The sequence below is a fragment of the Sus scrofa genome, chromosome 13, assembly GCF_054392235.1.
Source record: "Sus scrofa isolate SSC_HxYL_T2T_F1_AM1 chromosome 13, Sscrofa_HxYL_maternal_Yorkshire_Landrace_v2.0, whole genome shotgun sequence".
In the NCBI taxonomy this organism is placed as follows: domain Eukaryota; kingdom Metazoa; phylum Chordata; class Mammalia; order Artiodactyla; family Suidae; genus Sus; species Sus scrofa.
In genome coordinates this window covers 63477072-63501555 of record NC_139395.1, presented here as the reverse complement: position 1 = coordinate 63501555, position 24484 = coordinate 63477072, and the positions used below count along the sequence as shown (strand labels likewise).

Sequence of the window (24484 nt, the reverse complement as noted above, 5' to 3'; positions counted from 1 at the left end):
GTCATAGGAAACAACTGAGGCATAAGTTCGACCATGATATGATTGTGTGTTCTTTAAGAGGCTTCAGCAAAAAGCAAAATCAGTCAATTATTTCAAGTTCTATTAGTGCGGGATGAAATTTCTTGTTTTCTAATACTTTAATCCATTTCGATAAGGAATAAGAAATGGAAACAAGCTCAAAAATTTTCTGGTCAATTGTAAAATTAAATGAAAACCTAGGGATGGAATTAATTCTCCTGGTTAAAAAGAGTAATTCCCTATGGAAAAGAAGAATCCTGTACCACAGTGTTGTGTTTACAAATATAGTTTTTTTTTCTACCATATTCAACCAGGTAACAGTTTTTAGACCATTGGTAAGAGTAAAAATAGAAAACAATATGATTAGTGTTTAGCATGAACCATTGGCCATGGCATACTTTGTTCTCCTAACTTCTGCCATCCTCCTCACTCTCATAATTCCTCCTTGATGGCAACTTTTCTTTTCTTTTTTTTCTTTTTTTTTTTTTTTTTGTCTTTTATCTGTTTAGGGCCGCATCCGCAGCATATGGAAATTCTCAGGCTAGGAGTTGAATTGGAGCTGTAGCTGCCAGCCTGCACCACAGCCATAGCAACGCAGGATCTGAGCCACATCTGTGACCTACACGACAGCTCACAGCAACACCACAGCCTTAACCCACTGAGCAAGGCCAGAGATCAAACCTGAGTTCTCATGGATACTAGTCGGTGTTGTTAACCACTGAGCCACGTTGGGAACTCCAGCAACTTTTCTTGCCTCAGTTATCTGAACAAGCGCTTAGCTAATCCAAATGATCTTATATGTAGATTTTAACTTTTTTTAAAAAATTGAAATATTAAAATTATTGTTCTCACAAAACTTTGGTATAATTTCTTTATCTTTAATAATTTTTCTCTTGGAAATGTTCTAGTCCTCTATAAATATAAAGTGTTAGATTATTTATCACTTTGAAAAACTCTTGTTCCATGTATCTTTTTTTTTTAGTATAGATCATCTAAATCTTGGACTTTATGATTGGAATTTTTATTTCACTGAGATCCAATGTATATATCTTTAAATCATTTTTAGAATTTAAAATCATAAATATAAAATCAACTAAAATCAACTAAATCACCATTAGTCAGACTTCTCCAGAGAAACAAAACATATAAAAGAGGAATCAGTTATTATGGAAATATTGTTCTAGTTCTGTGAAAAATGTCATGGGTAATTTGATAGGGATTGCATTGAACCTGTAGATTGCTTTGGGTAGTATGGCCATTTTTACGATATTAATCCTTCCAAACCAGGAGTGTGGAATATCTTTCCATTTTTTGAATCCACTTTAATTTCCTTGATTAATGTTTTAAGTTCTCAGCATATAAGTCTTTCATGTTCTTGGTCAGGTTTATTCCTGGGTATTTAACTTTTTGCGGTGTGATTTTAAAAGGTATTGTATTTTTGTATTCCTTTTCTGATATTTCATTGTAAGTGTACAGAAATGCCACTGATTTCTGAATGTTAATCTTTGCTGTTACTTTGCTGAATTCGTTGATCAGTTCAAGTAGTTTTTGTGTGGAGTCCTTAGGGTTTTTTATATATAGTATCATGTCATCTTCATACAGTGACAATTTTACCTTGTCTCTTCCATTTTGGATACTTTTTATTGATTTTGTTTGTCTGACTGTTATGGCTAGGACATCCAATACTATGCTGAATAAAAGTGGTGAGAGTGGGCATCCTTGTCTTGTTCCAGATTTTAGTGGGAAGGCTTTCAGCTTTTCTCCATTGACTATTGTATATTGGCTGTGGGCTTGTCATAAATGGCTTTTATTATGTTAAGGTATTAAGGTATGTTTCCTCTATATCCACTTTGGTAAGAGTTTTTATCATGAGTAGATGTTGGACTTTGTCAAATGCTTTTTCTGTGTCTATTGAGATGATCATGTGGTTTTTTACTTCTTTTTGTTAATGTGGTGTATGATGTTGATTGATTTGGATATGTCGAACCATCCTTGTGAACCTGGGATGAATCCCACTCGGTCGTGGTGTATGATCTTTTTTATATGTTGTTGGATTCAAAATAAGTCCCTGAACTGCTGTGGCTTTGTACAAAAAAATTATTATAGAAATTGGTTCATACATTTACCAAGGAGAGAAATCCCACAACATGGCATCTGTAAGCTGGAGAACTAGGAAAGCTAGGGGTGAGTTCAGTCCAAGTTTAGAGGCCTGAGAACTGAGAGGCTGCTTTTAGACTCTGGGACTTAAAGCAGCCTCTCAGTTCTCAGGCCTCTAAACTTGGTAAGTCCCAGAGTCTAAAAGATTGAGAGCCAGGAGCTCTGTTGTCTGCAGACAGGAGAAGATGGACATCCCAGCTCAAGAAGAGAAACAGGGAATTTGCCCTTTCTTTGCCTTTTTGTTCTATTCAGACCCTCAGTGGATTGGATGGTGCCTGTCTCCATTGATGAGTGCATATCTCTTTACTCACTATACTGAATCAAAAGCTAATCTTATCTTCCAGAAACACCCTCACAAACACTCCCAGAAATAATCTTTACCAGCATTTCCTAGCCCAGTCAAGTTGATAAATCATAACCATCACAGTCATTATGTATTGATTGCCAGTTTGGGCCTTTACAGTCTCATTGGGTTATATAACCTATTCATTCATCCAGATGTCTTGACAACAAATAATTATTAAGAAAATTACCACCAGATGCAGATAGTATGATAGATCCTATGGATAAAACTTTAAAAGTGATGGTCCTCCTTTTGGAAGTTTAGAGGTAAGACACTGTATGAAAAGTCAGATGTCACTCCCATATTCATTGCTGCATTATTCACAATAGCCAAGATAGGGAAACATCCCAAATGCCCATCAACAGAAGAATCAATGAAGTAAATATGGTATATACCTACAATGGAATGTTATTCAGCCTTATAAAGAAGGAAATTCTACCATTGGCGACAACACGAATGAACCTGGAGGACATTATGCTAAGAGAAATAAACCAGTCTGAGAAGAATGAATACTGTATGATTTCACTTATACAAGGTATCTAAAATAATCTAACTTATTGAAGCAGATAATAGAATGCTGGTTGTCAGTATCTGGGTGGGGGCAGGGGGAACATGGGGGGTTGTTCAAAGTATCTAAGTTTCAGTTATACAAGCTGAATGATTTCTTGAGATCAGCTGTATGACATTGTACCTGCAATTAACAGCACAATATTGTGAACCTGACAATCTACTGAGTGTAAACCTTATGTACACTCTCACACACACACATGAATACACATGTACACACACACAAAGACACAAGGAAATTTTAGAAGTGATGGATACAGGCGTCCCAACTGTGGCACAAAGGGATCGACTGTGTCTCTGCAGTGGCAGCCACATGGGTTTGATTCCCTGCCTGACACAGTGGGTTAAGGATCTGGCATTGCTGCAACTGTGGCTTGGATTCTATCCCTGGCCTGAGAACTCCATATGCTGTGGAGTAACCAAAAAAAGAAAGAAACAAAAGTGATGGGTACAAATATTACCTTGACTATAGTGATGGTATTACCACATAGATATTATCATTGCATGGTTCCCAAATACTATGAATCTATTCAGACTCCCCAGATTGTATACATTAAACATGTACAGAATCTAATAAAAACAGAAAAAAACTCAACAACGATTATCTGTAATGTGGAAAGAGGTAAATATTCTAGGAATTCAGATGAGAAAACAATCACTTTGGGCTCATGTTACCCATGAAGTTTTCTTAGGGAAAATATTTGAGTTTGAACTGAAGGATGCTTAGAGTTTGATAAGCAAAGGACAGGAAGAAGACAAAGAGGTCAGACAGCATGATGTGTCTGGAGAATCAGGATGGGCTGCCTCACAGTTTGCTGTGGGGATGTGGGTAAGAGTGTTGAAAAGCCACAGCCTGGGTATAGAGGTGCCTTGAAGAATACAGTGGGTGGTTAGGTTTTATACGGTAGCCAGATGCATGTTGAACACTTTAAAATCAATATATACGAGTGATTTTATTCATGTTAATGAAATAGAGTGGGTACTATAGCTTAACTTTTTATGTCAGATACGTATGCTTAAACTATATACATTGGTGGATGTGAAATAGTTATTTCATTTGTCACATCCAACATCTGGAATTTTCACCAAGCACATCAGCTGGCTTTGTCACAGAAACACATAAATCAAGTATCATCTAAGGAAGAACCAGGGTAGAAATGGAGGGAACTTCAACCTGAAGATAGGTGTTTACAAGCTATGGGTCTGCACTTAAGTTTTTATAAAGTGAAAATCTTAAACATGTTGAAACTTTAAAAAGTGATTCAATGTTTTTAACTAATTGGCTGAAAAGGCTATATTTAATTAATTCAATCTAACCCTTAAAATATTAGTACATGTCAACACAGATTAAAGTGCCTCTCCAAAATTCTGTACCTTTTTTCCCCCCCTAGGAGCTTATTTCTTTTAACTAACTGAGCAACAATTTTTATGTATCTTTCCCTTCACAAACAGTAAGTAATGATGTTAAAAATAAACATACTTAGAGACAGCCATATTTCTCCAAATTACTAGCATGAATTATCAAACATTCCTAAATTTATTCAGAAAAACACCCTTAGTTTCATTTCCTTAGGTCTAAATTAGTGTTCATGTCCCCATGTCCCTCATCACTGTTTGGGATTCCCCTCTCTCGTTTCCTTCTTTCAAAGGGCATGACTGAGCAAATGTACATTTATTCCATAGTCAACACATAGACTTGATAAAGGAATCTCTTCCGCAGAAAATATGAACAGTCTCAAATCCCATGAGTGTGATGACCAAAACAAGTCTTGGGGTCTCCTAAGAGGATTATATGGGATTGGCAAACTCCAGCCCATAGGCCAAATCTAGCCCACTGACTGTAAATAAAACATGGCCACACTGACTACTTTACATATCACATACAGCTATGTACCTTCATGCTGCTGCAGAAGAGCTGAGTAATTGCAACAGACACTGCACACCCTTAAAACCTAAAATATTAATTATCCGGCTCTTTCCAGAAATACCTCAGTGACCTCTGGATTAGATGATAGTATATCATTAGTGTTGTAGCTGTTATTAAACATTATTTTTTACCGCATGTTACCTTCAGACATCCAAAGCATCTTTAGAAATATTTCATTTGAAATATCACCTAAGGTAGCATGAAAAAAAGTTGCCTCAGAAATTGAAAGGCCTTACACAAGGAATTTTTCTGCTTTCTATTAATATATAAAGTCAGGTTATAATGCTCTCATCTTACAAAAGAAGCTGAATCTTAAAAAAAAAAAATGTTGCTTCACAGGACTAGATGAACACATCCCATAATACCTCCTTTAGTCATTTCATGGTCTTGGGGTTCCCAAACTCTGTCCCAATGAGTAATGCATATGTGAGAGAGGAAAGGCTTCTATAATAAAAAAGTATTTCTTTTTCTCAGGTTCTGAGAAGTTTTGCAGTGAAGAAAATCATTTAAACTTATTTTCCTCAGTTTTTCTAATATTATTTGAGCACAGGCTTACCTCCTCCCCCTCTAAAAAAAAATTTAACATTTCATGGAACTGGTTTGGGAAACCTTGCTTTATATACTTTGATACCTCAAAAAAAGTTGACCTTAGAACCTACTTTTTCCTTTATTTTCCAAAGCATAGCTTTTCTGTTGTTCCTTACAATGCATGGTTTCTTCAAATGTAATTTGCCGCAATAAGCAATTGTATAATTTTTCTAATGTATGCAAGGAATATATTTTAGAAAACCAAAAATAAGAGAGAATATTGAACACAGGAAACATTACCCCCTGACAACAGCTGTTGTATTTCAGGATAAATTCTTTCAGAATGTCCCATGTGAAAATAAGCTATTTTATGTAAAAGTAGAATTTTAGCATGCAATCTGCTAGTTAACTTGATTTTTTTTTCTCTTAAATTAATAATGGGCATTATTTAAAGTCAGTAAGTAAAGCCTATTTTTCTTGTCTAACGGTTGCGGTGTGATTCTTGCATGGGTCTCATGCCATTTTAAAGCAGATCTCCCATGGTCAGATAGCTGGGCTCTTTCTACCTTTATTCAACCAGAAAGAATTCCATGGGGTGGCATTGCAGGGTTGGTGTGTTTGTTGTCCATATCATTCAACGTAAATGTTTGTTTTTTGTGTTCAAGATCTATAAGACTCACAAGACCATTCTGCCCCCAACCCTGGGCCTCCCTGCACATGAACAGTTGCCTCCAGCTGCCCTATATTCCTCTTTCTCGTCAGGCTTCACACCACCTTCCTCCACAGAGTTTCTGTAATCTGACCCCTGGTCATCTAGTAGTTTTATCTAGTTCCTTTCTTCTAGTAGTTTTCTCCAAGGATGACCATTACTCGAATCCTTTGTTTCATTTACAGGTGGAAAAATAGTGTTTTTTTTACCACTTGGTCTCTAACTGGTTTGTGAAAATACAGCAAAGGAGTCCCCATTGTGGCTCCAAGGTAACAAACCCGACTAGTATCCCTGAGGATTCAGGTTTGATCCCTAGCCTCTCTTGGTGGGTTAAGGATCAGGCATTGCCAGGAGCTGAGGTATAGGTCACAGATGTGGCTTGAATCCCAAGCTGCTGTGGTGTAGGCTGGCAGCTGTAGCTGTGATTCGACCCCCAGCCTGGGTTCTTCCATTTGCTGCACATTCGGCCCTACAAAGCAAAAAAAAAAAAAAAAAAAAAAAAAAAATTATGGCAAAATGCAAGCAGGAAGACCTGTCCCAGAACCAACAATTCAATAAAGTAAACATTTTCAGGCTGGCCTCTTGAAGAGTGGCCAAGTTTGCTTCCACCAAATGAATCTGACACAAATCGGCGCCTGTCCCAGAAGGAGAGGCAGTGCCTGTCCAGGCTTCCAGTGTAGCCGAGGTCCTGGGGTTGACTTCACAAGGTGGTTACCGTTAAAAGACCCAACCAAATGAGGCTAAGAGTACTCAGTTGAATTCTTCACTGAACAAAGTGGACAAAGGACAAACCAAGAACATTAAATTTTAATTTGAGTCAAATAAAGTCTTCAGAAGATCATGTTGAAGCTTTATATGTGATTAGGATACATACACATCCCATGCAGGCAATGAAGGAGCCTTACTCTTGTGTGTTCCAGGAAGAGCATCTTAGTAGGTAAATTATGTAAGAGGAGGATCTTCGATATGATAGCTGACTTGCCTCATATCTAATAATTTGAGAAGGCAATCACCACAGTCATTATCAACCAAGGGCTCCTAGCAACAACATGTTTTACCAAAAAGTCCAAATACTCCTAATGGTTGAACTCCAGGTACTTTGACAGCCTAATAGGGAAGATTTCTTTGGGCGGAGGATGACCTTAGCAATTCTAGGATCCCTAAGTCTAGGAGCCCTTTTCCTAGTAGATTTTGTTTGGAAGTTAATGTGGTTTTCAAAAAGAACACATTCTATTTTCTCATATTTGTGTAAACATTATGTAAGTGGAGTTCCTGTCATGGCACTATGGTTAACGAATCTGACTAGGAACCATGAGGTTGCAGGTTCGATCCCTGGCTTTGCTCAGCGGGTTAAGGATCTGGCGTTGCCATGAGCTGTGGTGTAGGTCACAGACGCGGCTCGGATCCCGCGTTGCTGTGGCTCTGGCATAGGCCAGTGGCTACAGCTCTGACTGGACCTCTAGCCTGTGAACCTCCATATGCCGAGGGAGTGGCCCTAGAAAAGACAAAAAGAAAAATAATAATAAATAAATAAATAAATACATAAATAATTATGTAAGTGTAAAACATATTTTTTATTGCTTCATTCAACCCAATTTAATATATGCTGCTTCCCTCAGTCCAAGCCACCATGATTTCCCACAAAGATCACAGGAGTAATTTTTCTTACATTTTTGTACACTTCTAACTCATTCTCTTCACATGTTAGGTTAACTATATCTTATTTTATTTTTATGGCCTAACTTGCAGCATAGGGAAGTTCCTGGGCCAGGGATTGAATCCAAGCCACAGATACAGCAACACCAAATCCTTTAACCCACTGCACTGGGCCGGGGATCGAAATCCACACCTCCATAACAACCCGAGCTGCTGCAGTAGGATTCTTAACCCACTGTGCCACAGCAGGAACTCCTAGGTGACCTTTTTTAAATTCCAGAATTATCAATATTTGACATGTTTATTTGATGGACCTGCTACCGCCCACCTCCAACCTTTGGAGTATTTTAATACACGTCTCAGGTATCATTCTATATCTATATATTTTACTATGCATTATCACCATAGCATTTATCTGTTTCAGAATTTTTTGTTTCACTTTCCCTTGTCTGTCTCACATCTAGATGGCAGGCTCCATACAGGCAGGGATCATACTGGTTTTGTTCACAACTTCACAATTCACATTCCTGTGCCTGGTATACTGCAGGCCAACAGAAGGCTCAGGCGACCAAGTGGTGAAATGAGCATAGCTTATATCATTTCCTCTGGGCTTTCAGGTTAATGAGGTTTTCTGACAACTAATTCCTATACACTGTGAAAAATACAATGATAAATGCATTTATTAATAATGGGAGCACATTGTAGGCATACCCGGTAGGGATTTGGGGATATAAATTAAGGCTTCTTGGAGCTCTTTGAATGGAAGCTGATTCCTGCAGCATGGCTAGGAAAAGACTCCAAGAAATAGTAGGTGCAGAGGTGAGCCAGAGAATAGACAGGCCTTCTTTGATTAGGTGTGGGCATCATTCAGAAGAAGGAAGAAAGGTAGCTTGGTGGGGAAAGGCACTGTTCACTATGACAAGAATCTTTGGAGGAGAAGTGGGGTTGAGGGGAGAATCATGAGTTTATTTTGAGATATTTCAAATTTGAGGTTATCCCTGAGACATCAAAGTAGAGTCAGTTGAATGCATGACTCGAAGAGGGGCATGAGAGTCGAAATCTAGACTAAGAAGACAGACGTGCAAAGATGGCAATAAAACCAGAGGAAGTGAATGAGGTTTACAGAACCCTTCCAGCTATTTGGATCTTTAAAACAGCCTACAAGAGGGGGACAATGATAGACAGTATTAACCACTTTTGCAGGTGATAGTTGAGCCTGAATAATATAAAAAAATGATATCATATAAACCATAGCTAGTAAATAATAGAACGATTACCCTAGTTATTTTTATTCTTCCGTTGTATCACAGTCACCTTGATGGAGACAAGCAAAAACTATTTTTAGAATTTCTAGCCAGCGTTTTTCATTCTTATGTTCCTCACTCTTTTTTTATTGTAATTTAAAAAAAAACAGAACATAAAATCATCATAAAATACCATCTTAATCATTTTTAGGTGTACAGTCTCTTTGAACCCCTGCTTTCAATTCTTCTGGATATATTCTCAGAAATAGAATTGCTGAATCATGTAGTAATTATATTTTTAATTTTTTAAGGAACGTCATATTGTTCTCAATAGTAGCTATATCATTTTACATACCCATCAGCAATGACAAGAGTCTTTTCCCTACATCTTTGCCAACATTTGTTTTCTTTTAGCGGCGGGGGCGGGGTGGGGGGGGTGCGGTTGACCACACCCAGGGCATGTGGAAGTTCCTGGGCCAGGGATGCAACCTAAGCTACAGTTTCAACATGTGCCACAGCTGCGGCAACACAGGATCCTTAACCCTCTGTGCCACTTGGGAACGTCCTGGTTTTTTTGATAGTAGCAATCCTAATGGGTGTGAGACGGTATCTCACTGTGGTTTATGCCTCACTCTTATCATCTTAGTTTGTTTGGATATATTTTCTTGCAAACAGAAATACTGTCACAGAAATTGTGGACGAAGTGTTAGATGATTCTGATTGGGAATGTTATCTTTGGGAACTACCATATGACTGTGGCCTCTTTTTCCTTATATGTAAATTGTCAGTGATAATACTTTCTCATAGGTTTCAAAAGCTTAAATAAGATATTTATAAAGTGCTTTCCACAGTTTCTGGCATGTGGGACATGCTCAATGAATACATTATTTTTAATTGAATTGTATGGCACCTCTGCATTCCCTTCTTTTACCAGACTGGTACTTCTGTCAAAATCAGGAATGTGGCTGGTTTGGAATGACCTTGTTCTTGGCAAATCCCTACTGGCCCCTAGTGATCACTGCGTTATTGTGTTGAACAGCTTATTTAATAATGTATACTAGTGTTTTGTTTTTCCTTTTCAAAACGAGACATTTGCACATCTCTAATCTTCAGACACATCTTTCCTGGTGGATACAGCCAAAGGACATTAGTCAAATATTTGCATTCCTGATACAGTCTTCCCAAGACATCCTCAGAACTTTTGGCTAGTTCATACATAAATAAATAAATAATACTGTTAGGTCACTTTGGTTTGTTTTTTTTTTTTTTTTTTTCTTTTGAAGCTACTCCAGCAGCTCCTTGTCAATTGAAATATAACATCGCAGTTATAAAAATGCTTAAGATCTCAATTTCTAACTGAAGTGAACTTTTTCTTTCATATGCAAACAATAGTGAATTTGTTGGTTCAAAAAATATAAAAATCAATGAGAAAGATTTAAGGGAGCAATTAATGAGATAATGTCTAGAATGCAGTTTGAGCCCCTGGGAAGAAATGTGTTTATACCCACATAGCATTTTTACCATTATGTTTGTTCATGAGCCATAAATACAATTGAATTCTTCTGTGAAATCAGTGCCTGGAGGTAGGAGAAAAGGAGGGGTCAATATTTTGGCTTTATATGTCATAGAGAGGTTTGTTCATATCCATTTGAATATCTATTTACAATTACTATTAGAGCACAAAACACAAAACCTTCTTTAAAAGGCTTTTGACCAATGTCAGATTCAAGAAAAGTAACTTCCAGCAATCACCTTCACTGTTACCCTTGAAACTTGAGACTTCCCTGTTGTTTTAAAATTGAACTGTCATATTTAGGTTGGCTTTAAGTCATTTTAGGAAGATTCTCAAGAGTTTTTTATTTGTACTTTCACCTATTTCTTTGTTGACTTTGTGATTTATCTGAAAGACACTGGATTTTTTTATACCATCCATTCCCCTATCTAGGACAGTCTCCAGGTTACAGATAAATCCAGAAAGACTAAGCTAGATATAGTTCTTAAATTCAAAATGACTCTGCCTGATTGTCCTTCCCTTTGTCTAAAAATGAAACAAAGACCATGAAGAATTTTACAATGGTGCTGTTCTAACTATGCAAAATTCTAATCCTTTCATCTCTTCAGACAAACAGAAAAGATAGAAAGGTTGAACACGTCAATTAATCTTGAGAGCCCACATTCCAGAGTGGGGTGCTTCTCAAATTTTAATGAGCATACCAATCATTTGGAGATGTCCTTAAAAAGCAAGTTGTGATTTAGTTGGTCAGGGTGGAGTCTGAAATTCTTCATTTCCATCAAATCTCCAGGTGATTAGAAAGCTTTTGATTCAGGGACCAAACTTCAAAATGCAAGGATCTAAAATATTTTAAAATACAGAGATAAAAGGCTATTATTTGAACTGAGCTACACATTTGGAAAATATAAAGTTGTATTATATATAATACATAATAAATTATATATATTATTGAAAAATAGTACTATAGGAAGGTTTATGTCAGAATTCAGAACTTGCTCAAAAGTGTATTTTCAGTATATTAAAATTATAGCAAATTATATGCCAAATTATCCCTTTGCAACTACGTCACTGGTGCTAATATAGACATTAGGAAAACATTTTGATACTCCTGAAACTTACTACAAAAATTTTAATGGCTCTCACAACTGTCTAGTTCTTGAGGCATAACTTGTGCTTATTTTGGAGTAGAAATAACTCCTGATCATGCACATATTTTATGGAGGATATCTACCACCTGATTATTTGTTGTTTTTACAACATATTAATTTCCCCTTTGAGCTGACTTTTTCTTACTTAATTAGTTTTTCTGCTTGTTTAGATTTCTTTTTTCCCCTCCAGCTTCATTGACATAGTGTTGACATAGAACATTGTATAAGTTTAAGAAATACAGCATGTTGATTTGATACATTTATATATTGCAAAATGATTACCACTGCAAAGTAGGCTGACACTTCTATCCCTTCCTTCACATAATTGTCATTTCTTTTGTTGTGGTGAGAGCATTTGAGATGTACTCTCTCAGAAACTTTGAAGTTTATAATACAGCATTATTGACTATAATCATCATACTGGACATTAGATCCCCAGAACCTAATCAGCTTATGACTGGAAGGTCACATTCTTTGACCTTGCTTATTAACATTCTGTAGATATTATATCCCCAGATATGTTAAGGGAAAAAGTTCAGAAAATTCATTTTGGCCAACATTTATTGAATGACTACAATGTGCAAGGAACTGTAAAAGACACTGAAGTTAGCTCCAATGGCAAATAAGACAGAGCCCCCTGCTCTATCAGCAAATTAGCTAGTGGAAGAGAAAGATAAGCACACTGCTAATGGTAATCATATTAGAACAGCAATATGGAAGTGTTAGTTAGCTAGAGCTGCTATAAAAAAAAAATTCCACAGACTAGGTACCTAACCCACAGAAGTTGATTTTCTCACAGTTCTAGAGGCTGAAGTCCAAGATCACGTTGTTACCAGATTTTTTCTTTTTCCTGAGGCCTCTTTGACTTGCAGATGGCCCCCTTCTCACTGTATGTTCACATAGTCTTTCCTTTGTGCTCATATCCCTGGTGCAAAAGGCAAGATCAAAAGTCTGAAGCACTTTCTTAGAAATCTGTTTGAAAAGTGAATCAGAAAACTTAGAAAAGCAGGAAAAAAAAAAACTAATAAAAACCACCTCCTATACAATCATTGTTTTATTTTGTTGAATTAACTTTCCATCTTTTCTTACCTGTCTAGGCTTAGATACAATCAATGGGTATAGAAACATTACTAACATATTTTTTAGACTGTATTTATGCATTCTACATATTACATAATTTTTTACATTATATGGTAAGCATTCTCCACATTTCCGTAGATCTATCAGAATTCATCCAACCATCCCCATCTGTTGACAGTTCAGTAGCTTATAGCTTTGTAAAAAAAATATGAAGTTTTTACAGTATTGGGTTATTTCACAGTGTTTTGGAAGTTTCCTTGGCCTACTGTCCCAGAGGTGGTGTTGATGTAGCACATTCTCAGAGATGTCTCCTATTTATTAAATGATTGGATCAAATGAACATTTTATAACCCCTGATCTATATTGACCAATTACCTTCCTAAAAGGCTAGACCAATTTTCATGTAACCAGCAGAGTGTCACAGCACCAGTTTTATATTCAAATGTCACTTCCACTGTGTCCCTTTCTAATCCTCTACAGTAGCCTACTGCTGCTCCATGTTCTCCACCCATGTCACCCATTTTTGTTTCTTTAATGGCACTTAAGACTGTAAAATTAGCTTGCTTGGTGTGTAATTCTGCATACTGTTTGTCTCTCCCCTTCTAGAGAATAAGCAACATCATGGCAACAGTCCTGTCTGTGCTACTCCCTCCCTGGCACATTGCAAACACTCACAAGACACTGGAGACCACACTTACTGAGTGAGTCCATTTTGCCAAACTAGTAGAGAAAAAAAAATGTTCTGGGTCCTTTTAATTTGCTTTTTTAAAAAATTGCTAATTTCATTTGCAATGTATTAACAGTTGTCCATTGTTTTTTGTGAATTATTTCTTTAGTCAATGCAAATACAAATCTTGGCCATGAACATGTTATATAAGATACATGGGACATCTGCCTTGAGCTAAAGATATGGACATGGTATTTTCCTAAAACACATGTGCCCATATATACCGAAGATAGCATATCTTATCAAGCAAAGCGACCAGCAATTATAAGGGCATAGAAAGATGCAAGGAAAATGAAATAAGAAAAGATTGCACATGAAAATGAGCTAGAAAACATAAGATGACCAGTCATACCACCATGGGGAGGAAGGGCAGGGGATTTTGTCTCTCAGGTGACATGTAGCAATGTCTGGAAAACTTTTTGCTTAAGGGGAGAATGTTTGGCCATCACTAGGTAGGGCCCCAGGTCAGCCTCCACCATACAGAAACCCTAATCTAGAGTGAAAGGCAGGCATCAGTGTTTATTAAAAATCTTCTCTAATAACTCAGATAACATGCATTCTTGTTTGAGAACCACTGGAATTTTGGAGAAATGGTTCTTAGGCCTATGTTAGCTGAGAGACCTATGAAGATCCTTTGGGAGTGTTTAAAAACATGGACTCTCCTACTCTAATTAAAGCTCTCCCTGGCCCCTTCTCTTCACCAGTAGGTCTGAAGTGAAGCAGGGGAATCTACAGTTCCCCAGAGCCCTCCAGCTGAATCTACTGAACTTCTGAATTGGAACCACAAATGAGTGGAGTGATAAGGGCTCGGGTGGGAGGGGCTCGTCATTGCTCCCAGGCCAGTGTTTTGAGGGGACACCCCACTGAATTTTGCCAGTGAGTCAGACTGAATGCTTTGTGCGGTAGTGACCTAGGGCATATCCCGTGGGGGGTTGAACAGGGGGAACTGCTCTGGCCTGTGTGTTTGCAGGATAGCAAGCCTGCTTGCCTGGGTGCACTGGAGTCTGGAGACCACAGGAATGATACCACATTTGTATTGTCTGAATAACCTCTCCTCAAGGCCCAAGGAGCTCTGCCATTAAGCAGTGAGCTCTCTGGCTTCCTTCCACTGCCTACATTGGATACAACAGAACTAGAAACTTCTGAAAGCAGATGTAAGGTAAGACCCACTTGGGAGATGGTTTGTTCTGATTTACCCCCATCACTCAGAACAGGATTCCAACAAAGGAACTGACCTTTTGCCTGAGCCCTGCCCCTGGCTTCGCTTCCACCTGTTCTGCCCCTAGTGTGGACTATGTTGAGAGATAGCTTTCAAATATTACTTGAGGACTTCAGGCTTCCAGGCTTCCAGACTCCCCACTGAGTTCTCTGTTGCATTGTATTTGGCTTGTTATCTCGGTCATCAAAATGCTTGAGCTCACTCAAAATTTATAAGCAAAGGTGCCTTCCTGCCATCTTCAGAATTGCTGGTGCTGGGTGGATCTCAGCAGAGGCTGTCTGCCTGCAGCACCAGGTGCCTCAGGTTAAGGGTGAAGAAATGGCACTTAGATACATGATAGCTGTGGTTTATTGATCTTATTAACATTATCTCTTAGGAAATTCAATGTTCCCAGCCTTGCAGGGAACACGTAAATAAAATGATAAAAAAAAAACCCAAGGTCAATTGTTTCCTGATAGAAAAATGAGAGATGAATTAAGAATATTTATGATCAGCAGCAGAGGGCTATTTCTGAACTTAGAGGGATTTAGAAGCAATGAAAACTGGGGCTGTGTTGGGAAATTCAGTGGTGCTGACTGATCTGTGTTTGGAGAACATCCTTGTCATGAATGTTTGGTCTCCTAATTTGCTTGAAATTTGTGCTTTGATCTGATTGAAACCAACATCGTTCACTCAATTTCCCATCAGTTTTATCTTTTGAAATAATCCTTTGTCAACTGAGTTACCTAACCAATAAAAAGAGACAGTACTGATCATAGCAAGGATAGTAACAAGTTCTTATTGGAATCTCCTCCATGTCCATTGACTTATTCAGCAATATTTTTTTGAGTAGTACTCTGCATCAGGTGTTGTTCTAGGCTCTGGAATGCAGTGTGGCTGAGACAGACAATTCCCTGCCCTCTTAGAACTTACCAGTTTGATTCAGGGCAGAAGGTAAACAAACAATGTATTATACGAAATATGAATACAATGAAGAATAAAGCAGATGAACAGGATAGCAAGTAAATGGGGCACAGGTAATGTGGGGAACTCAGGAGATGACCTCCTGAGATGGTATTTGAGGAAAGAACCACTTCTCTGAGAAAACACAGACCCTGTGATGATCTCATTTGGGAGCCTGCAAGTCTGTTGGAAAAAGTCTGATCTCTAAAGCAGGAATCCTGGGGTTCTGATCCTGGATGCCCTTCTGATAGCTGTATGATTTGGGGAAGTTAACTGCTCTTTCTATGTATTCTGATTTCTCTGAGTGGAAAAAGGAAATGTTCTGATGCACCCTATAGGGTGGTTTTGAGACTTGAATGAGAGTCTAACATAGCACAATGGACTAGAACATAGGAGGGCCTTGGTGAATGTCAGTTCCCATCCCCTACAGGGCTGGGGAGGCTGAGAAATAGATGGGCAGATGCTCAACTCAGTACCCCAGTCTTTAGAGAGGGCTGCTGTGCATTGGTTCAGTCTGCGTGTGTTCAGCACCAACTTGGCACTCTCACGAGTACTACAAGTGACGAAGGCACAAGAGAATCTGAACCTAAGCATCTCCATAGTAGAATATGTTCTATGATAAGTTAGTGTCTTAGGACTACACACTGTGGAGCCAATAATGTGGGTGCACATGTCAAGTCCCTTCACTTAGTAGTTTTATGTACTTGGCAAGTACGTTAACTTCTCTGCACCGCCGTTCCCTCATCTAGTTTTCTCTGCAGAATACTGAGCAAATTCTCAAGGGATGGTAAACTGGAAAGAAATCTTTATTTATTTTTTTTAACTTGGGCATACTTTTTTTTTTTTTTGCTTTGCTTCTTAGGGCTACACTTGTAGCATATGGAGATTCCCAGGCCAGGGGGCTAGGGGTCAAATCAGAGTTACACCTGCTGGCCTACACCACAGCCACAGCAATGCCAGATCCTTAACCCACTGAGCAAGTCCAGGGATCAAAGCTTCAACCTCATGGTTCCTAGTCGAATTCATTTCTGCTGTGCTACAACGGAAACTCCTTACATTTACAGAAAAAGTTGTAATGATAATACATTTGTTCACGCATATCTTTCATTCAGTTTCCCCTAAAATGGTAACATCATACTTGACTAAATACATTTATCAAAATAAAACACTACTTTGATACATTACCTAAATTACAGACTTGATTAGGATGACACCAGTTTTTCTTCTAAGACCCTCTGTCTGGGACCCACTCCGAGATTCAAACTGAGTTTAGGAAATCCCCTTTTAAACTTAAGAAATGTTAACTTGTACGTGTATTTATAAGTCTTGCATTCTGGTCAGGGGGTAAAAAGATAGTGCATCTCATGTAATGGTTTCCCCTCAGGAAAGAGTTGGATGCCTTTGAGTTTTGCATGGTATAGATTTTTTTCCCTCACTGAAGTAAAAAAGGATCAATCGATACTCTTGTATAATCTCTAATTTTCTTTCTAACAGCCAGAGTCATAAATTTAGTGAGGGGAAAATGCCTAGATTTCCTCTTTTTTGATTTATTGATCTAATATCTCAAAGACAAAGGAATTTATCTATCTATAATGTGTTAATTGACACCTCCCAAGACAGACATCACTTTTATTTTTAATGCCCATCTCTTGAAATTATCCTATTCTGTGAGTGTGTGTTTTTCAAAGTGGGAGTTGATCTAAGCGGGATGAAATAATACTAGAGAAAGCAAATGAAAGAGCTATTTATGAGTTTCACATTCATTTTTATTACATAATTTTGTCTGAAATGTTGGTTAACTTATGACCCTAGTGTATTTGCACTCATGCAATAGGGTTTTAGTTTGTTTTTAAGGTCTTACTGACCTTGGAGGTATGAGAAAGATTGCTTTCACATGGTGGATGACTTGGGCGTATTTCTCCAGGGCATTAGCAGAAATGGGTTGGTCTTCTCACCTACATGGTGCCAGTCCTCTCTAACCTCTTTTGTACTTGTGTCAGCAAAAATAATTGAGACCATTAGGGGACAAAAGTACAACACAAAGCAAATTTTATTCATGTTCAAACTTCTAGTTGTTTTCCTAGAAGGGAGAGGTTAGCATTTGATAATTCACACAGGCTTTTCCTGACTCAGTCTTTTTCCACAACACCCTTAGGTCTTCAAGTGCTGCTTTGGTAGGTGCCCAGCCATTGTTTATCTGCATAAATTAAGCTGTTCTTATCCAGTAGGAAATTAGATGCTTGTCTGCACTAGTAAAGATCATTAAGGTAGACTGTCTTACTCTTTTTTTTTTTTTTTTTTTTTTTGTCTTTTTGCCTTTTCCTGAGCCACTCCCATGGCATATGGAGGTTCCCAGTCTAGGGGTCTAATTGGAGCTGTAGCTACCCGCCTGCACCAGAGCCACAGCAACACGGGATCCTAGCCGCATCTGCGACCCACACCACAGCTCACAGCAACACCGGATCCTTAACCCACTGAGCAAGGCCAGGGATCAAACCCGCAACCTCATGGTTCCTAGTCAGGTTCATTAACCACTGCGCCACGACAGGAGCTCCAAAGATCATTAAAGTAGACTCTCTTATTCTAACTTTGGAGCACTTTTTTTGAAAAAGCAAACAAACAAAAAACAACAACAAACAAAGGTGTGGAGAACAGTCAAATTGGAAGCCATCAACCAAACTGCAACTGCTGAATGATTCCTTTCCCTTTAATGAATTCTCCATTTGTTACAGTTTACCCTTTTAAGCCTGGCATTGAGATCCCCAAGTGCGTAATCTGAGAGTTCTGCATCTTTAAGGATGGTTTCCCTTTATTGCCCATTTAAACCTGTGATACAAGCTGAGTTACTTCTAACATTAATTTACCTCTTCATCTTTATTCCTGCATTTCCATACATCTTATACTTTTCCTTCTATCATTTCATGTAAAGTTCTATTCATCATCCAAAGAGTTGGTTCCAATTCTGATAGTTTCCTTAATTCCCTCCATTCACCTCTCCTAAGAAGAATTATTTATGTTGACATGCATTCTCAGTGGGAACAGTATTATCATTTTGTTCAAGGGAGCAAAAATTGGTTCACAGTTGGAGGGGTGTAAAAAATATGTATAATATGCATAAACAGATAGTCACCATGTTTATCTCTTATGATTTTATGGGAGAGGCAATTAGGAAAAAAATATCTAAAAAGTTTCTTGGGGGACAATAATGAGAGAACTTGAGCAACACTGAGCATAGACTAGTCCTTGTTTCCAGCACAGGAGTCATCTCTCTAGCAGCTGTGTCCTCTTAGTATCCTGAAGTAAATAAAACAAGAGAGGCCGAGAAAAGATAATATTGGCTGTACTGTTGTAATTGGACAGTGCTCCACCCTCTGATCCTCCCATAACCATAGCAGAAAGAAATGTTTTTGATGTTATCTTGTCTGGGGGTTTGCCCTTGTTCATTTTCTGATTTACAAAACTATCAGTAAATGTGTCATTGTGTTTAAAGATTCCAAGTTAGCAAAGTTCATGTATTTATTTGCCTGAACCTATCAAACAATGTAGAAAAATAGAGACGTTCTGTAACAATTTTGGAGAGCAACCAAAGCAAAAAGCAGAAATGATGGAAAAATTGTCATGTAAATGTGAAAACCACAGGGAGAAGGTCGAGAGACTTTTTAGCTATAAAGAGTCACTTCAAAGCCCACTATCCCTGACTCACCTCCCTAAAGGGTTGCAAAAAGATGAACTACTCACTTCCTCGGTCATTCTTTAAGCCAGGGGTGTCCAGGTGACAGATCTAATAGAAAGTTGCTTGTGGTAAGGATGGAAGTTCTGGGAAAGTTTTTGCTCTTAACTAAAAGACACAAGTGCACCTGGCTCTTTACCTTTTATTCTCTAGATGGAAATATAATGTCAGGATCTGGCAGCCACCTTGTAATTTAATTATGAGGCATCAAATTCAAGGACAAAACTCCAGCATCCTATGGATAACAAAGTGGAAAAAAGGAAGAGACTTGAGTTTCTGGACACATCACTGAGTAACTAAATCAGTGTCAGCAGCTTCCTTGTTACTCTGTGGAATACTATATGTCTATCCTGCTTAAGCCACTCTTAATTGGGTTTTCTCTTACCTGCAGCTAAACACATCCCTAGCTTATATAGGAGATAATGTCAGATGGTGAAGAAAAGAGACACAAACATTTTTATGCCCTGTCCTCTAAATTTAAGTGACTATTAATCCTCCAGGTTATTTCTATAATATCAGGCCTCTGAAACCTTAGTCATTAATACTCCTTGACAAGGAGTTATTTTATGTCTTAGGTTTCAAAGTAGATTGGAAGCTCTGGAAGGTGGAAAGCCAAGGTGTCACAGGGAATTTTCTGATCATCTCCCACACTTAGAATGCCTTTGTGCTCCACATACTTGGAATCTAGATGTCCTCAAGGCTCTGAATAACCAGCCTTTCACCCTTGTTCCATCCCGCTAGGAGAGAGAGACTTTGCTCTCTCACTACTCCTTCCTCCATGTTATGTACTTACCTCTCAGTAAACCAAAACCTCAAAGGGACAATTAAACACAGAATGAAACAAACTCTTTCAAAGTCATACAGAACAATTTAATTTCTCCTAATCTCATTTCACTCCTGGCCATTCCAGTATGGTTTGCCTTTGCATGATGAAAAGTCTCTTTGAAGGGCTGATATGCTTCTTCCTCTCTATGGAAGAGTGATATCCTATCACTAATAGAAAAACTGTTCAGTAGTTTTAAAATAGCTTTTGTCCCCACTTGTGTAAATACATATTTCAAATTTACAGAGATTTAGCCTCAGTTACAATGGTGTAATTCATATTAAAGTATGTTCTCATTATTGATATAGTTTATTTAATGGGTTCATGGATTAGAAGACTGCCAAGATTTTAAGCTCATCTTTTTGTTGCAGGTAATTTGGAAACAAGAATAAATAAAAGGAAGAAAATAAAATTATGTTACTATTACCTAGAGATGATGTTTGGGAGCAAAATTTTGCTTTTATGTGAATACATATGAATTTACATGGATAGAAAAAGAGTAAGATTATACCTCCATATACATGTATATTATAGATGTATAAAGATATCAATCTGACAGCTATTTTTATTTGTTTCTGTTTTTGCATTTCACATACTATTCCTTGAAAATACATTTTTTAATCACAGCATAAAATTTTGTTAAATAAAATCATAATTTATATTTTATTTATTTATTTATTTTTGTCTTTTTGCCTTTTCTAGGGCCACTCCCACGGCATATGGAGGTTCCCAGGCTAGGGGTCTAATCAGAACTGTTGCTGCTGGCCTACGCCAGAGCCACAGCAACGCGGGATCTGAGCCTCATCTGTGATCTACACCATAGCTCACGGCAACGCCGGATCCTTAACCCACTGAGCAAGGCCAGGGATCGAACCTGAAACCTCATGGTTCCTAGTTGGATTCATTAACCACTGCGCCATAATGGGAACTCTCATAATTTTTATTTTAAAAATCAACTGTTAGGTAAATTTTCTCCTATTTTTATTGATATTAATATTGCTAGAGGGTATATTTTGTAAATAAATCTTTAGGCATGCTTTAAGTTCGTTTTAAAGGAATTTTCTGGGGTTTCATAGTGAATTAAATCTAGAATGAATTATAATACACTATTATTTTATTCTGGACTCAACCACATCAACAGACTGTCATGTTTTCCAAGGTTATGTCACTCTTTACTGAGGCCCTCAATCTGATTCTGGCCTACGAAAATGTCATTATTTTTGTGTTCTTGACTTACTGAATTTTCAGACTCCTTTAGGTAAAACCAGTCTTTACTCAATAAGTTTAATGATCATTTGGTACTTAACCAACCAAGAAACAGTATTACTCGATGATGAAGTGACTAAGTTTCTGGTGAGGTTTCTTGATTTGGTACATTTAAATGATGGGAGCTCTTTTTCCAGGCAGTTTTGACAGATCATCTAGGATGTTATTGCACAAATAGATATATTTCTGTATTATTGTTACTTTATGTCTATTAGATGGTAATGAGCTTTGTATAATTGGTTTATAACTCATTTCATATTCATCAAGTTATTAATGAGAGAATTAATGCTGGATTTGGCAGCAAAACAGTAATAATGTTACATGTAGCAGACCCAGACAGGAACGATCTTGGTTAAGTTGATTTTTGATAAATGATTCTGCTTCTCGTTTTGTTCAATTTTGAGATTCAGAGTCATATTTGTATTTTAATTCTTCTTTATAATTAAAACAAAAACCTATTGTCATTTTGTAAAAATTAAAAATTCAGACACAAATAAAGCAGAAAATAAAAATTAACTGTATTTTCACCTCCTAAGAAGTAACTGATAATATATTTTCTTCAAGAAATTTTTCTGTGCCTACTGAAGATGAAAGTTTAGATGCTATTTTTTATTCATTGTTATATTATAACCACAGACCTGTTCAATTAAAAATTCTTAAAAAACACCATCATAATAGCTCCATAACATTCCAGTGATAAATATGTCATAATTTAATCAGTTTTCTGTTGAGAGACATTTATTTATTTTTTTAGTAATATTTTACTATAGGAATAATTCTGAGATGAATATCCTTGAACTTCTTTGTCAAAATATCAAACTATTGGAGTTTCCCTGTGGATCAGTGGATTAAGAATCTGGCATTGTCACTGCTATGGCTTTGGTCACTGCTGTGGCATAGGTTTGATCCCCGGCCTGGGAACTTCCACATGATGTGGGTGTGGCCAAGAAGAAAAAAAAATCAAGCTCTAATTCCATAGGGTAGATTTCCTAAAGTGAAATGACTAGAGCAGAGAATAGCAACTTTTATAATGTTTGGCATTATCTTGCCAAATTGCTTTTGAGAAAATAAATCATGTCCTACCATTAGGGTAAGAGAGTACTTGTCTCAACATACTCAAGTCAGCATTGGGGTTTTTTTATTTGTTTTATTTTGTTTTTTACTTTGACTAATTTATTAAGCAAAACATTTTTATTAGCTTTGCTAATAAGTACATAAAAATTCTCATAAGCTTATTGATTATTCATGTTTCTTTGAAATACAAATTCATGTCCTTCTGAGAACAAAGAAAATTGATTATTGTAGTCAGGATGGGGGGGGGGATACTGAAACATATTTACCTGAGACCATTGAAATTAATTTTAGTATAAAACACATACTCTACTGTGTAAACTCCAATACTGTTCATTTCAGGTGGATAAAAAGATTAAATGTTAAAAAAGAAAACACAACAGTTCTGAAGGAAATTATGGATAGTTTTCAGTTTCAGTAAATCTTAAAAAGGCCTTAGTGAAGTTCCTTCATGACTCAGTAGGTTGAGGATCCAGTGTTTGTCACTGCTATGGTTCTGGTTACAGCTGTGGTACGGGTTTGACAGATGACCAGGAATTTCTGTATGTCCCAGGCACAGCCCCTCCATCTACTCCCTCCCCCAGAAAAAAAAAAAAAAAAAAAAAAAAGGCCTTAGCTAAAAATTTTTTTAAAAAATTTGAAACTATAAAAAAAAAAGTGGAAAAATTTGGCACAGGTTCAAAAGTGATCATAAGTGAAACCACATCCTTAATGGTGCAGAGCATGATCACTTTTTTTTTTAATGACTGCACCTATGGCGTATGGAGGTTCCTGGGCCAGGGATCAAACCAGAGCCATTGCAGAGACAATACCAAGTAGTTGTGCTGAAGCCACAGTGGAAGTCTAGTTTTTGCAGAATCCAAATGCAAATCCTCTCTTCCCACAGCAGACCATGAACTTGTTCACTTAGCAGCCAGACTACAAGAGCAGTCAGGGCTCTGCTGAAATTCTCATGGGCCAGGCTCTTTTGATTCTCTCTGTGTGTGACCTCTGTTTCTAAAGTCAACATATGTTTTGATATGGCTACTTCAGCCACAGCCATCTCATCCACATTCTAAATGCAGGAAGGAAGGTAGGGCAAACAAGAAGAGGATAAAATGTGTCTTCTGATTGCTTTTGAGGAAGATACCTCTAGAGATTTCCCCAAGTGTACAATTGGACAAAATTTACACACCAGGCTGTACTTAGAATGAACTCATCTAGAATTCATGGATCCTCTCACTTGGAAAGAATGGGAGAATGGGTATTAAGAGGACCACCAGCAGTTTTTGTTACCCTCTCTGAGTATAATAAACAGTTTTTTTGTTAGTATGCATGCATTTGTGTTTCTTGGTTGGTTTGACCAAGGTATTTCATGATCCTCAAAAAAAGGCTAATATTATAGCTAATTCCACTTATGGCAAGCAGAATTATAAACAGTGTTATTTATCTGATACTTTAGAGTTAATAGAAAATAATTATAAATATGGATGAACTTTGCTTCTTGCATCTTTTTTGTTCCTATCCCTCAGGCAGGAGAAAACACCTTTGGGTGTTCTGAGTCCAAATTCATGTCATTACTGCACAACATAGCTTAGCAGCTTTTCCTGCACAGATATGCAGAGCCTTCCAGGGGGCCCTGCTGCAAACCATCCTCTCCCCCTCCACCGCAATAGGCTTCTTCTAGGCATTGTTGTGAGAATTGAGATAAGTAACTACAAATCTGCAATTTAATATTTTTTCTGGAAAAGTGGGTGAACAATTCACAAATTGTAAGACTTATAAGTCTCCTGGAACATTTGTCACTAGGCCCTAGGAACAGCTCATTTACCCATAA

General features: G+C 37.5%; 1 protein-coding gene across 6 annotated transcripts in view; it reads left to right on the top strand.

The window, feature by feature from the left end:
- The window catches only part of SUCLG2 (succinate-CoA ligase GDP-forming subunit beta), a 929415-nt gene that overhangs the window by 426522 nt on the left and 478409 nt on the right, over positions 1 to 24484 (top strand). For 4 of the 6 annotated variants that reach the window (XM_084987035.1, XM_084987034.1, XM_084987033.1 and 1 more), the window contains exon 11: positions 13497 to 13591. In XM_084987035.1, coding sequence (XP_084843161.1) covers positions 13497 to 13591 — 95 coding nt within the window. Of the gene's footprint in view, positions 1 to 13496; positions 13592 to 14587; positions 15270 to 24484 lie in introns of those variants that run through there. The other 2 variants (XR_014822455.1, XM_084987031.1) reach the window with 2 other exon arrangements.